The sequence below is a fragment of the Scomber scombrus genome, chromosome 8 (assembly GCF_963691925.1).
Source record: "Scomber scombrus chromosome 8, fScoSco1.1, whole genome shotgun sequence".
Lineage (NCBI taxonomy): Eukaryota > Metazoa > Chordata > Actinopteri > Scombriformes > Scombridae > Scomber > Scomber scombrus.
Genome location: NC_084977.1, coordinates 14,082,574 through 14,097,724, shown reverse-complemented (window position 1 = coordinate 14,097,724; position 15,151 = coordinate 14,082,574). Strand labels below are relative to the sequence as shown.

At 40.6% G+C, this 15,151-nt stretch overlaps 1 protein-coding gene across 1 annotated transcript; it reads right to left on the bottom strand.

The window, feature by feature from the left end:
* Positions 1 to 9,122: 9,122 nt before the first annotated feature.
* On the bottom strand, positions 9,123 to 14,457 carry plpp2b (phospholipid phosphatase 2b). The gene is made up of 6 exons (XM_062424279.1): positions 14,445 to 14,457; positions 13,347 to 13,498; positions 12,858 to 13,120; positions 12,660 to 12,717; positions 11,142 to 11,318; positions 9,123 to 9,936 (listed from the first exon to the last, which is right to left on the bottom strand). The coding sequence occupies exons 1-6, from the start codon at positions 14,455 to 14,457 to the stop codon at positions 9,778 to 9,780; spliced, it is 822 nt and encodes a 273-aa protein (XP_062280263.1). The 3' UTR covers positions 9,123 to 9,777.
* Positions 14,458 to 15,151: the final 694 nt, after the last annotated feature.

Genomic DNA, 15,151 nt, shown 5'->3' with positions numbered 1-15,151 from the left:
GGTTAAATCCACACTCCCACATTATACTAGTCCTGTATCTCCTCTCTGACACCAAAAGATAATACATAACTATTTGAAATATAAATCTGGAAACTTAAACATAACATAAAAGCTTAATAAAAATGTCTTAAATACTGTAACTTAGTTGTGAGAAACACATATCGTTTTTGGCCAATGAGACGGGTGGTCTCTGCATGAGTCCATGCATGAGTGCTTTACAGTATGTCACTGTATATTAGTGTGTCATGCTCTTTAGTAAACATACGACACAGAAACAAAACTCCACCTGTCTTGATTATCGTTCTTTTGCATTAATAACTACAGCCTGTATTCATCCACGTGGCCTTGGCCAATCCATGCTGTTGCCTTTGCAATGACATAATTTCTGACTGAAACAGGACCTTGGCCTGTTTCCCAACAGAGGCCCTGTCACATAAGGCCTCTAGCGACGTACCCAACGTTTGTTTACCTCTCCGTGTCGCTACTATTCCACAGCGGGACACGTTTTCCCCTTGACCATAAATCTATAAAGTTTCACATGACATGTAGCGTCGAGGGGGAATGATGTGAAGCCCCTGGCAAAGGCGAGAGGAATGGTGTGTGTGTGTATAAATATATAAATATATAAATCAGGGTCACTGGTGGTAGTAGTGAGGATGGCTAGCAGCCAGATAAGCTGCTTCTGCTCGCTCTCTCGTTCACGCTCTCTCTCCCTAGGCTGCCTGAAAGAAATGTGCCATTATCCAGTGAGGCCCCTGAGCAGTGAACTGCTGTCCAAGACAACATGCAAAGGCCAAGAGACCGGAGACTGGAAGCTGGAGACGAGAGAGCTTTAGATACCTCCTCAGACTGTTTATGACCACCTCTACTATAGCCAAAAGCTGCTCTTGTCCCACTACCTTTTCCTCACTGCTTCTTTCTTTCCAGTAGGTCATTACCAGTGAGAGTGAAATGTCTGCAAAAGCACACAGGCTGTGCAGGTATTCCCGAGCCGAAAATAAACTTAACTCTTGAAAATGAAAGTCTTGAGAGTGCATTGATTCATCACTCAAACCTAGGGAGTCTTTTGTCTGATGTTTTCCTCTCTAAGATTAAAAAAATGTAAGAGACGAGATCATGATCTGTTTTACATAAATGACCGACATTAATATGATATCTCACAGCTAGTGGTTAATTATCTTTCCCATAGCCATTCATCCAGATAAACTGTTCTTCAGACAAAGTATTACATGTTTACATTGGTAAGAATCTCGAGATAGGAGCATTAGTTAAATACTAGAAACGCTAAGTCTGAATTTGGTCTAAACTGATCTCAAAGATGCATCACACAAAATCCGATGTCATCATAGATTTTAGAAAATTAATAAAATGTTTTTTGGATTAAATTAAGACGTTTTTTTCCTTACATATTTCTCCTAGACATGTTTTACATACTCCGTGGGTAGCCAGACGATCCTTTCATCAGGTCTTGGGTCAGCATTCAGGAAGACTGCTCCGATTGATTTCTAAATGACTGGAGAGAACTGGGGAGCCATGCCTGGGAGTAGTGTCTGCTGACTTGTGCTTGGAAGCAGGAGCTGCAACTAGATCAGTCATTTCATCAGTCAGAAGAACAATTAACCATTTGGGAAATTAAGGCTTTAGTGCCTGACATTTGGGTAGCTCTTAGTTACAGAGCTTGCCTCTAATAATCTCTTGAATATTGACCACAACTTTAAGCTTTTTCCTTTTAACAGTAAAACATCACATTAACAAGATTTTATGGCATGAGAATAATATTGCTTAATTTCCTTATCATAAATCAGCGCACAAAGAGGATGAAGAAGCTAAAGTGAACTGCATCAACTGGAACAGGAGATTGTAGATTACAATGAAGCCTCTATGTTATTCTATTATTACTTTGACTTTGTCACGAGCCAAATCTGTTTTGGCTGATAACACTGTGCAGGAGTTTTGGGTCCTATGTACTTTTGACCCCTGATCAAAATCTATTTTTATATTAATCACATTGCCAGGGTCCTTCTGGCCCTTCTTCCCTGATTATATAAAGAAAAGAAAACCCACAAAACATTAATTCATTCAAGAATAACAGGAAGAACATGCAAGCACAATTAACCAAAAATTAACTGCAGATATAAAGACTTGCACGCAAACCATGCAAGGGAAAAAAAAAGAAAAATAAGACGGATGTTCCCAAGTCAAACAGCTGCAAGTTAGTGAGCTTGAAAACATTTCAACAAAAGCTCTCAGTGAGTAAATTGTAAATAAAAAAAGGAAAATAGGATGTAGCAGAAAAACAAACTTCCTGGTACTGTTGAATGTAAACAGTCTAAATGACAGTACTGTAACTGTGGAAAAATATTTGGTCAATAGTAGCTGCCTTATTCAAATGCTCAGTAACACATGTAACCTCAGTGGGCTTACATAGGAAAAATGCTGAGACTCTGATAATACAATAATCCCCTCTGCAAACAAGGGTTAGAACAGACAATACATCTTGTGGACTTAATTAAGAAATAACATATTCAAACAGTCACTTCAAATTGCATAAGACCATGACACTTGATGATGAACATGTATTTATATTAAGGGTGCTGTGTGTGTTTCTGTGTGTATGTGAAATAGAAAAGGGGTGAATTAATGTGCTTCTGTGCAGAGGCTATACTTTGACCACAGAGGCTGCAAGCAAGAAGAGTAGCTGCTGTCTATAATGGGAAGAGAAAAACAACAGAGACTAGCTGCTCATTTCTGAAGGCATTTTAATTGCTAGAATACAGCGCCAAGCTAAAAAAGGTCTCTACTGGCTTGCAGCATGAGAAGTAACAGAGGCTGCACAGTATAACACCTCTGAATCAATGCTACACAACAATTTTGACAATGAATCGTCCAAATAGCACTTGAACAAAACTAAGCCTTTTGACAATTTTAACTTATATGGTCATACACGTTACTATTGTGAGATGGATGTTTTGCTTCAAAGACTACAAATACTTTCCTCCCTCACTCAGTTCATCACATGAAAACAGAAAAAATGACAACACTGTGGGTCTGAGAGTACTCAACTCAAAGACTCCTGTAAAGAAAAAAAATCACTAAGCTGTGATACATTGGTATGACATCCTCCTGACTCACCAACACAAACATAGACTTTTTCCCAGTCAGTTAAAATATGTCCTACGACACAAAGATGGTCAGAAGCCCTGTTGTATTGCTCGTCTGTGTCACAGTGGTTGTGTGACTGAAGAGCACTAAGTGACTTTCTCAGAGGCAGTTTCTCCCCGAAAGTGCTGAAAACGGGATGTAAACAGTTCCAGCTCGATGGAGGCCACAAAATAATGAAGTTAAATTCAAGACAGGTTTAAGAACAAGACAGGGCCTGTGCCTCTGCTTCTAACCATTTCAGCTCTCCTTTAATTCTGTTTTGATGTTGCACATTCCTTCTTAATTTCCTTTGCCTTTTCCTGTCTCCCCTATATTCTTCTCTACCTCTTTGTCCAGTTTTGTCCAATGGACTTCAGTGAGACTTAATAAGATTGAGTCTCTTTGCTCAGAGTTCCCTGATTCATCATCAAATTCAGATCTTGGATGGAAGTGAACTTTCTCTCCATGAACAAAAATAAAACTGAGATTATTTTATTCAGCCAACAAAATCTCCTAGATGGTTATGACAGCGCCATTGGCACCCTGAAGTCTCACTGTCACCCTTTTGCAAGGAACCTTGGTGTTATCTTGGACAGTGACTTTAGGTTTGATAAACAGATAAGCTCTATCGTTAAAACGAGCTTCTTCCAGCTAAGACTAGTAGCTAAAGTAAAGGCTCATCTCCCCAGAAAGGAACTTGAGAAAGTTATTCACACCTTTGTTACATCGCACCTAGACTACTGTAACTCTTTACTTGTTGGTCTCGACCAGTCAGCACTGCGTCGGTTACAGGTTGTCCAGAATGCAGCTGCCCGCCTGCTGACTGGAAAGAAACGGCGTGATCATATCAGTCCCGTCCTTGCATCTTTGCACTGGTTGCCTGTTAATTTTAGGATCCAGTTCAAGGTTTTATTAATTGTTTTTAAGTGTTTAAATGGTCTGGCACCACCTTATTTATCAGAGCTTGTGCAGCCTCACAGTACGTCCAGAGCACTTAGGTCGGCAAACCAGCTGCTCCTGGCAGTACCTCGGTCCAGACTTTGTACCCGTGGGGACAGAGCCTTCTCAGTGGCGGCCCCAAAGCTGTGGAACAGCCTACCTATCCAGGTCAGAGCTGCACAGTCTGTTGAGCACTTTAAAACACTGCTGAAAACCCATCTTTTCTCCTTGGCGTTCAGCCACAGCTAGGCGAGAATCCTTGGCTCTTATTTTATTTTATTGTATTTTTATCTTTACTTTTACTCTTTTTTAAATTGAGCTCTTATTATTCCTTTACTGTTTTATTTATTATTATATTTGTGTATGATTATATTGTATTTTAATAACTGTACAGCACTTTGGTTCAACTGAGGTTGTTTAAATGTGCTTTATAAATAAAGTTTGGAGGAGGAATTTATGCCACCTCAAGGGTGCTGAATTGGTTAAAAAACTAAAACAAGTTGGAACATACCAGAGGCTGCAAATATTTACAGTTTCAGGGCCTTACATCAGCTTTCAAAGAGTATGATTTCAGTGATACAGAATTTCTTGCAGCACTACTGTCCCACATACATTCTTCACTTCTGTTTCTGGTCCTGAAATTCCAGCTTGAAACCATCTGGCTGCTGCCCACAGGGACACAGACCAAAGTGGGCTGAACAGTCGACTATATAACATCCAGCATCGTCTACCGCAGCATCAAAATACTGGCAGCAACAAAAGTCTTTCCTGTCATGCATTACTGTGTCCAGTGCTGAGGTTTTTCTTAGTCAATAGCCAATAGCCACTTCTCACCAGGCTCTTGGTCATTCATAGAATCTCATCCCTGTGGACAGGACCATTCATAAGTTGTGATGGTTTCTAAGAAATGATATATTTGCTGTGTTTGTGTGCTCACTTGTCAGCAGATCTGACAGCATTATGCTGATATAACCTTATTTGTATGTTGGCTTGAAAGAAGGTCTTACACCATGTTTAGCCTTTTGTACAAGACCACCATCATTATGTGCTGAACAATGTTTCATGATAGCATGTACTAGCTATTACAAAGTTCCAAAAATATTCATGGCATGCTGGAATAGTTTGGTGACCAGTTAAGAAGATGATATTAAGCCACAGGAATCCATCTCTTTTAGATAGATAGTGTCATACTATTTACAACCACAGCCCAATATGCTGATTACAAGCTCAAAAAAATGCCCTGGTTACCATGGAGACCATGTCTCCTCATGCAACATGGTACATTTAATATTAGATCTACATCAGGCTTTAAGGATAATTTATGAAGTGAGGGTATATTGTCCATCTCTGGAGAAATTAATGACACATCTGTGAACTCGCTATTGTAAATAACCCTGAAGTAAAAGAGGCTAAATACTCATGTAAATAAAAAACCTTAATGTTTTACATTTCCAGTTGTTTTGACACCACAGTTAAAAACAAAAGCCCTGCTTATGCACCACTCTCACAACATGCATTGTAGTAATATTGTTTTAAATAAGGAATGACTGTGGTTTTCAATACTTCTGCCAATGAAACTTCCACAAATGTTCCCATGGGTCCAGTGTTTATTTCGTTATAAATACATGTGTTTATTTTTGTGGAGTGTTCCATCCTACGTCCTGGACGCACTGAGGCAGCAGGGGAGCCTTGATTAACCCTTCTGAATCCTCAACACTTGGTTTGAATTCTTCTTGTTGCAATAAAATGTCTAAAAAATGTGACATGTATTATTCACTTGACAGCATGTCTCCAGAGGTAAAACTGTAAATCTGTCAGCATCGCAGTGTACAGGCACTCAAACCATGTGCTGCTAACATTATAGATGTGAATCAAGGTATCACTGATCATGTTTATAATTTTAATAATAATGTAACTCCTATTTTCTTTTGGCTTGTATGACTCATATTGTAATAGTGGACATTGATTGCCATACAACACACACAACCTCCTGATCTTAAGTAAAGGATCTCCATTTTAAATGGAGCATGTTGCTCTTCCAAACTGTAATCAAGTTGCTTTTTTAAAGAACAATAACAAATTAACATTAACATTAACATAGAAAATGTTGATGAAGTTTGTTTTCCTGTGTAGAAAAGTATTGCCCACAAGAAAAATAGATCAGATAAGGAAGAATTAAGTTGCATATTTATAATATTAAAGGACACGTTTACCCCCCCACCCTTTTTTTATGGGAGCACATGCTGTCCTTGATCGTTGGATTCACGATGAACAACAGCAAGAAGAAAACCAAATTAAACAGGTACTTTCCATTCCTACAACACCCTTGTAGTGTACTGACCTTCTGACTCATGAAAAATTGCTCACAACCAAGATAACAGTCAGCTTGCCAGTAACATATCGAAATCTTGGTGCAGCAATAATGTAGTTTATCATTTTCCATGTCAATGATTAATCTGTGGCTCAAAAGGGGAAAAGTTACATCATGCAGTAAATGTATTTATCATCACCAGCTGTTAAGTAATGTGGCCATGAAATATATTATGCTGCAGATCTTTGTATCAAGTTTAGAAAAGTCAGTGTAATTCCATCATAACATCAGTGACATTAAAAGTATGCATTAAAGAAAAACAATATAATGAATGTGGATTATATCTTTATTTAAAATTCTCTGGTTTAGAACCTATAATCTTTGTACAAAAGCAAACACAGTATGAATCATACCTACAAGTTGACATATAAACTTTTTTGGCCAACCAGTGCCCAGGCCCTAATCCAATAAAGCATAATAAGACATGGAGACACATTACCAGCAAAGACTCTTAGTTTCCACAAAGCTGGAGGGGAATCAAACACCACAACGTTCCTGCATCCTCATCCTCATTTGGCCTATTAGTGTGGCTGCAGTAATACACAGATGATTTAGATGTAGGGAGCAGAGGAGGGGCTCGCACAGCACTTCACCACAACCAGTTCCAGCTGTTTCTTGTTGTAAATCGGTTTTAAATGTCTAGAAGTCCCCAGGGATCAAGGTTCACCATGGGATAGCCCACACTCCGCCCCTTGAAGTACCCAGCCTTTCCCTAGTCCCAGCTCAGCTTTAGGGCCTCACAATCACTACCAGGTGAGATTCTCTCCATCTTCCCGTCTCCACCGCCTATCAGGTTTGTGGTCTGTCTGATCTGTTGTCAGTCCTCCAGGGGCCTGCATGCAGTACAAGAACTGTACAGGAGACCTTATTCACAAATTAACCCCATCTATCAACACAGGAAGGGGAAAAGGAACATAGACAAATCTTTGAAGTGGGAACGGCGCAGCGTTACTAGCTTCAAACACACAGTTGGGTATGTAAGCCTTTATCATTACAACAGACCTTTAAAAGCCCTGCCAAGGCATCTGGATTATGTTTGGACCTGGAATTAGATCAGGCACCAGTCTAAGAAGGCATGGGCCAAGGCACACTGTACAGGTGAAATTAAAACTTACCTACAGAAGAAATAAAAACATACAAGCATTTATACACATCCTTCACGTGACATGAAATGTGTCATATAGCATTAGTAGATACAGTATTTGTGGCTCATAGTGGCAAGCAGGGGTGATTGCACAAAACCTGAACAGCGCTGGCATTTGCACCCTTTTTTAAGAGAAAAATTAAGAACTTCTTATACTAAAAATAAATTAAATCACCATTTTCAAAATGGCTGTCTCATCCTTCTTTGATTATTTATATTTGACATACTAAAAAAAAAAGACAGAAAACACAAAACAAGGCCAAATGAATATTTGATTGGTAATATAGTAGTGGTATGTCACTCTTAAAGTCCAACAGATATCTATCAATATAAACGGGTTCTACCTCTGCAGTCCATTTCACACAGGGGAAACACAAATTAAACACAGACTCCATGATTATACATTTCGAGAAGCAATATCGTTTCTCTGTACAAAATATAAATGGACCCACATACTGGTCAGATCAAGTCACAAGTGTTGATGCAGAGTCTGCCCAGCCTGTCCGAAAGGTTAAGACTCAGCACACGCCCTCTCTCAAATACATATTCAAATTACTTGGCAATAGTCAAATGATTTGTTGTTACTTATCTAGACATGACACGATGAATCAGAAAGCTGGTATCACTTGGCAACTGGGAGATGAGCTGATTAAAATTGTGTCACTGGACCTGACAAGCCTGCAGACTGACCTTTACAAACAATTTTGTTTGTCAGAGTTGATGTCCAAACCTGTTTCTGTGGCAATTAAGAAAGCTGTCACAGACATCTAGTCATGTAATTTCAGATCATAGAATTTCCTGATTGTTGCTTCTAGTTTGGCCTGTTGGTTTAGTTGATGTACTGTACATCTTCATACTGCCTTGTGATGTGGAACAGCTCTGTGGATGTTTCAAAACAGCATCAGGATGTCCTGCAGCTGATGTTTCAAGTCCAATCATTGCCTTTTCCCCCAGCTACAATTTGTTATTATTTACAACAGTCTTTTAGTGTTTAGTCAGTTTAAGGTGCACTAAAATGAGGCCAACCAACAAACTGTGCCTTTACTAACACTTATGAACATTCTTGTCTTTCTTGTTCTCATTTCTTTTATCGCAGCCAACAAATTTGGTTCACTACAAAAAGAAATTAAGAAACATTAAAGCTCCATTAAGCGATATATTTGATATTAACATTAAATCACATGTACCCTAGCGAGTGAAAGAGTTGCTGGTACTTCCAATCTTACTGAAAATCAACACCCAGCTCTCCCCATCCCAGCTCTGTGCAGTTATTGTTTCATTCATCAATCCACTCTGTTGAAATCCAACTGTTAACACTATTCCGCTATATAAAAACAGCTGTATTCTGCTTTTTAGAAACGGACTGCACACTGCCAGCTCACTGCAGAATGGTGACTGTAATTGAAAAAGTGTGTGGTAAGAAATTAACCTCTATAAAGCCAAAGACAGAAAGATGTGTATCTCAGGAAGTGGTGAATTAAAGGCAAGTGAATATCATACTTACATTCATCAGGTGGGCAGAAAAACATTGACAACAACAACGTTGCTCTCTTTCAGCTAGGTGTTATTATGTTGCGTGTTTGCTGACACATTAGACATTAGCACTTAATAAGGCAATCGTATATCGTAGCTTTGTTGCTGTGGCTTTGGAGTCTTTTCGCTTAATGTAGCTTTAAGCATATACACTTCAACATCAACAATGATGTCTTAAAAACAATATGCTCCTCTCTCTCTTACAGGAGCACAGGAGGTCATCATGGTGTCTTTGAGAAGGGACTCAGACATCTGGCTATGGGATGCAGCCCCCTCAGTCAGTCCAGTGGTTGGGAAGCAGGTGGGGTGTGAGTGGTTGACACAGACGGTGCTAGGGGCTTCGAGGCTGCAAGCTACAGACCACATCCCTAATTTTACTGCTTTCAAACAGAATTGGTTGCAGAACTCATATAGATACTCTAATATTTAACATCTCACATGCACAGGACTTCTCACACAGTATAGAATATCACCTCGCCTAGCATCAAGAGTCTGCAGCAGGCAGCCTACATGACTGCAGGTGACACAGGCTATTCCCTGAACTAAACACCGCTGACTGCACGATCAAGGTCCAACACCTGGGTTGAACCTTATCACACAGGTTTGGGGTCTGCAGGCTGCAGCCTTTGCTCCCCAGCTTCAGCCCCTATCACACAGGGCCAGGGTTGTTGTGATAATTGTAATGGTTGCTGTGCTCGGAGTCTGCAAGCTGAAGGCTGGGTTTCCTCTCTGGCTCTTCGCTGTCAGCAGTGTCCGCCCTAGTGCAACGTTGAGGACGCTTCTTAAAGAAGTCTGATACAAAGCGCACCTGCAGAGGAGAGCAGAGTGTCAGTCACTTAGGAATATTTTTCCCACATAGTTTGGTGTGTAAGCATGTGAGGGATATGGAGGAGGTAAGGCTGGAAACTGTGATTACATATGTCTGGACAGGTCTGTGCACAGCTGTGAAGTGACACACTTTCACTCACACACACACACACACACACACAATCTGAGGGGAACACACAGAGAGCAGGCACAACCCCTGCAGGCTATAAAACACTATGCCCAGGAGGGTCTCTAATTGCGCACAGCACTGTGAAGGCCAAAGGAATGGGCTCCCTTCCCAATTAATCATACATGGACACACACACACACACACACACACACACACACACACACACACACACACACACACACACACGCGCGCGCGCGCACACACACACACACACACACACACACACACACACACACACACACACACACACACACACACACACACACACACACACACACACACACACACACACACACACACACACCAGAATTTCCACAAGGCGGTGCTGACAGTGGTTCAATCAAAACAGGGAAGTGGCCAAACAATAAAGAAACACAGCTGGATGAAGTAAGGAGAATGGATGATTGCCTGCGAACCTGCCAGTGTGAGTGTGTGGGTTTGTCTGAAGTCACACGCTGCTGCTGTCACACTTCACTACCCTCTTACTTCCTGTCAATATGGATTTTTACTGTGAGAGTGAAATAAAGCTGAAATATGGTTTCATCGGTGGCTGTTCCGCTTTGAAGGGAGTATCACTAACAGTAAGATTTATAATAAATATCATTCATATGATTTGGATTGTCCCACCCATATTTGCTTTTCCTAAAGCCAGAAGCCACAAGACTTAGAGCTGAGATGTCATCAGGTTGAAGGCTGGAGTTACTTCACAGAAAAGGATATGTTAACAAAAAAAAAGAAAAAAAAAGGCTCAAAGCTGATGACGCCAATGCTATTTTAAGCATGAGATCTTAATCTTTTTGTATATTGACAATGATTCATTATGGTTTCAAGCAGCTTGGTATCTTGACCCCAGATCACAACAGAGGTTTCTGAACATAAATTGATTGTTTGTGGCTTAAAAAGAAGAATTGCTGAACATTCACACAAGCCTTCAATATCTCATGCCATGGAAATATCATGTAGGAATTCTTAATTTGGCAATGTTTCCCTTGACAGACGTTGTCTTGGAGACTCACATTGAGTACAGCAATGAGCGCTCCCTGCAGCAGCCCCACCAGCACGTCGCTCCAGTGGTGCTTGTAATCAGAGACTCGGGTGTAACCCACATACACCGCGAAGGCCACCAGGAAGAACTGGATGGTGGGCCGAAGAAGTCTGGCCCACTTAGCCACCAGTCTCGCCTGCACGTAAAGCTGGAGTGGGAAATGAAGAGGAGGAAGAGTAGAGGATGGTAGATCCAGGTGGGGGTATGGGGGTGGGGATGGAGGGATTGCAGGGAGAATGAGAGAAAGAAGAGAAGAGAGAGATCAGGGGGGGGGAAACTGCATGTTTATGTAGGCATTCCTTTCTGTTTGCACTGTAAACTTTATATTATGGTGCAAAAGAAAAATGTCATTAGTGATTTTGCCCCCTGAATAGATATCACAATAAATAAGGTTAGGATAATGTAATTATGTGTCTGGATCAACATCTACTTGCAATAACATCACGTTATATAAATGTCATGTAATATGCTGACAGAGCAGTGAAGTAATGCAACAGCCAAGTTTCTATTTTGAATAGTCATCTCTGTATTTGCTTAGATAAATAACCTGCTGTACCATCAGGTTTCAGGGTTGATACTATGTGATAGAGATGAGCCTGTGTTGTTCTAATGCAAAAGCTTTCCCTGGTATGCCTCCTAATGTTTTTAACTGTAAAAAGGTGTTGAGTATGAATAGAATTTATGTCCACTATGGACTGAAACCTCTCTTTTGCAGGAAAGCAGCTGATGCCAGAAAATTATGAACCTGGCAACAGAATAGACTTTGCTGGGCTTCTGCTGGGCTGCTGTTGAAGGTGCAAAAATTGGCATTGCACTACAGTCCCCTTGCCACATAGCCACACAGCCAGACTCACTGAACACTACAGGACAGTTTTTCAGTAATACAGCACACAGGACACAGGCTCCATATCATAGCTTAGATCTATTTTTTGCAGTATTTGCCTGGCAAACCAGGACTGATAGCTACAGACACTGGCTGGAGATATTCTGCCTTTTCTTTCAGATTGTCTTTGAACCGGACGGTATTGCTTTGCTTGGCCTCTTGCAGCTTGCTGTCTAGCACTGGTGCCTGGCTTGTAACACAAAGGGATGAGGCCAAGGGTAATGAACTGGATAGGCCTGGAAGAACACAGCACATGCTTTGCCTTCATCATTGCCGGGAAAAAGGCAGCAGAGGCCTCCAGATCATTTATCTCGGTATTCACATTCTTCCTCTGAACTCTTGCCTTGTCCTTTTATGTCCACAGGCACAAACTGGCTCTATGAGTCTTTTCTCCTTCTCAACAATTAGCCCTTGAGCACTGATCCAAATGCATAAGCCTGTTTTTGGATGAGTCCACCTTGGGACTGTTATGCCTGATTCAGAACGAGATATTTGCATGGATATCACATGAAGATTTCCCTATTTATTCTCCATAAAAATCAAGATTGATTTATTCTGTGTTTTTGGACATTTCATGATGGATTGAGGCCCACGTACTGTACTTACCGCTAGAAAAAGCATGCAGTACATTCCAAAAGAGGAGTGACCAGAGTAGAAGGACAATCTGGAAAAGATGAAGAATAAAAACTCATGCAGGTGTTGTGTTGAGGTGTCAATTTAATTCTTGTATTTATCTAAATTGTAGCAGATTTTTCTTTGTAGGCTCAATGATACTAATATAATACCCAGTTCTTCTCCTCTTACCTGGACTCTGTGACAGCCTCAGGCCTGCCAGTGCAGTTGATCACCTGCATGTATCCCGTGCACACCTTGGGGGCACATACGGCCATGAAGTTAGGTCTCGGGCGGCCAATGGTGAACTTTGCAAGTTCGGTCAGTGACTGGCTGACAGCTGCTCCAAACAAAAAGGTACCCACTACCTTGTAGAGTGCAGCAACATACTGGTTGAAGTCTGAATTAGAGTAAATCCTCTTGCTATAGACCAAATAAGCCTCACCAGAGGAGATCTGAGGAGAAGAAGCAAACAGTGAAAAGAGTTTTTTAGGCCAACGTTTTACATTTTTCACATCATTATAAGGAAATTACTTTTCCGTCTTACACATCAACACTTTGCCTGATTCTTGTGGCCATTTACAGCATAGGATGTTGTTAAATGAGTAAAGTCCCATTAACGTTCCATGATTTTATAAGTAATAAAACTGGAATTGGAGTGATGCTCAGGGTAAAACTTACAATGATGACAGTGCAGGAGATGGTGACCGCTGCCAGCATGCCGTGGGTGATGGTGTCTGGTTTTAGCGGGTACATGATGCTCTCATCGTCACAGTAAACCCCCCTTTGATATGGCTTGAACACAATGGTCATAATGATGAAGGGCAATGCCGCTGTAGCAAAAACAAACCACAAGAGTAACAGTCTGATAAGAATGGATTAGATAATGGGAGTTCATCAATTCAATTCAATAAATTCATTTGTGTTTGACTGTGATACATGAAGTCTAGTCACAGTCAAAATTATGACCAGGAATGTAGGTTAATCCCAGGTAATGCACTTCAACATTTGAGAAAAAATGTTTTGGAAAAAACATATTTGTCTCTTTTTCAACAGGTTTTCAGACATTACATCATATCCTAAGCTGGGAAGAGAAAACATTTCTCTAAGGATAGCTAAATTGTTTTCTCTTTCCCTCAGGACCTCAAGTTCTAAAATCACAATGATGAAACAACCCACAAGGAGAGAAAAAACAACATTTGGTTGAATGTCAGGGTAGAAATGCACAGCAAGGAATTACGAAAATAAACAGCGGAAAATAGTCTTTATATACACAGGTGGGCGAGTATACAGCATGAAAAATCACACATCACACATATAGACATTAGTGTACAAACATGTACAAGACTGTACACAAACTACTGCACATCCACACACACACGCAACTGCATGTCTTTTGAATGATGTGGCTGTGTGCAAAAATGAGACCAAATATAGCTGCTCAAGGCTTCTGAGTGCACGAATGATGCCCTTGAGATGTTCGGAAACATTCATCCCAAAAAAATACTCCCTCACCCTCACCCTTTCCCTTCTATCCCTCTTACGTATACACTCACTTCACTCCACTTTTTAGATGAAGAACTCTGTGCACCAAACTTAAAACTTTGAATATTAAGACGTGTTCATCACAAGGTTGTACTGATAAACACAGGCATTTGGCAGATGTTCTGTTGTTATTCTCCACCCGCTCTGGTAGGAATGAAGGAAACTGAAGTAATACTTATGACTTATTTGGCAAAAAAGGTAGCTTGTTTTTCCCCTACGGTGAAAACTCCTCACCATTGGAATCCATTGTAACTGACCAAGACCTCTAACTTTTTACTACCCTTTTTTAAGCCTACATTGGTGAGTGTTTCCCACTCCTAACATTTTGGGTGGAGTAAGACTTTAAACAAATGCATTATATTGGAGAAAGACCATAGACAGATATTGCTGATTTATCAAATTAAGACTTATTTGCATACATGTTGTAAACAATTAACTGAGATAATGAAAATTACTGTAGTTCTTAGTTACAGCCCTAGTGAGGAATGCACTCTCCACCCTATCTACTACCACTACACAGGCAGTCTTGGGGCCACTATGGAAATGCCATACTGCGGCATACTAAATGCAAGAAAAACAGCCGTGAAAAAGCACTGCACACTCTTGAAAAGTGCTCTCACCAATAGTATTAGATTTCTGTGTAAATGAGCAGTGCACCCCTCCTATTCTTTCAAAAAAAAAATGCCTGTAGCTGACATAATTCCAGGAGGACTTGCAGGGAGACTGATGAGAGACCAAGAGTCCATAACACTGAGACTAAAGGAAAATATACAAGTAGATGGTGGATAAGGATTAAGCTGGGGTGAACACTCCACCCAGAAACTTCTCATGATGGACATGGAGCAACAGCCTACTGTAAATGTATGAATACTGACAAAAATGTGACAGTGCTGTGGTTCACTTGGGCAGGGCAGAATGTTCAGAAAGTCGCAAAGGGAGTT

Bases quoted from the DNA above. Each gene is read 5' to 3' on its own strand.
- plpp2b (XM_062424279.1), bottom strand. The intron at 11,319-12,659 runs GTAAGTACAGTA...TTCCCACTCCAG, and splicing joins ACTGCATGCTTTTTCTAGCG to CTTTACGTGCAGGCGAGACT. The intron at 9,937-11,141 runs GTGAGTCTCCAA...TCTCCTCTGCAG, and splicing joins CGCTCATTGCTGTACTCAAT to GTGCGCTTTGTATCAGACTT.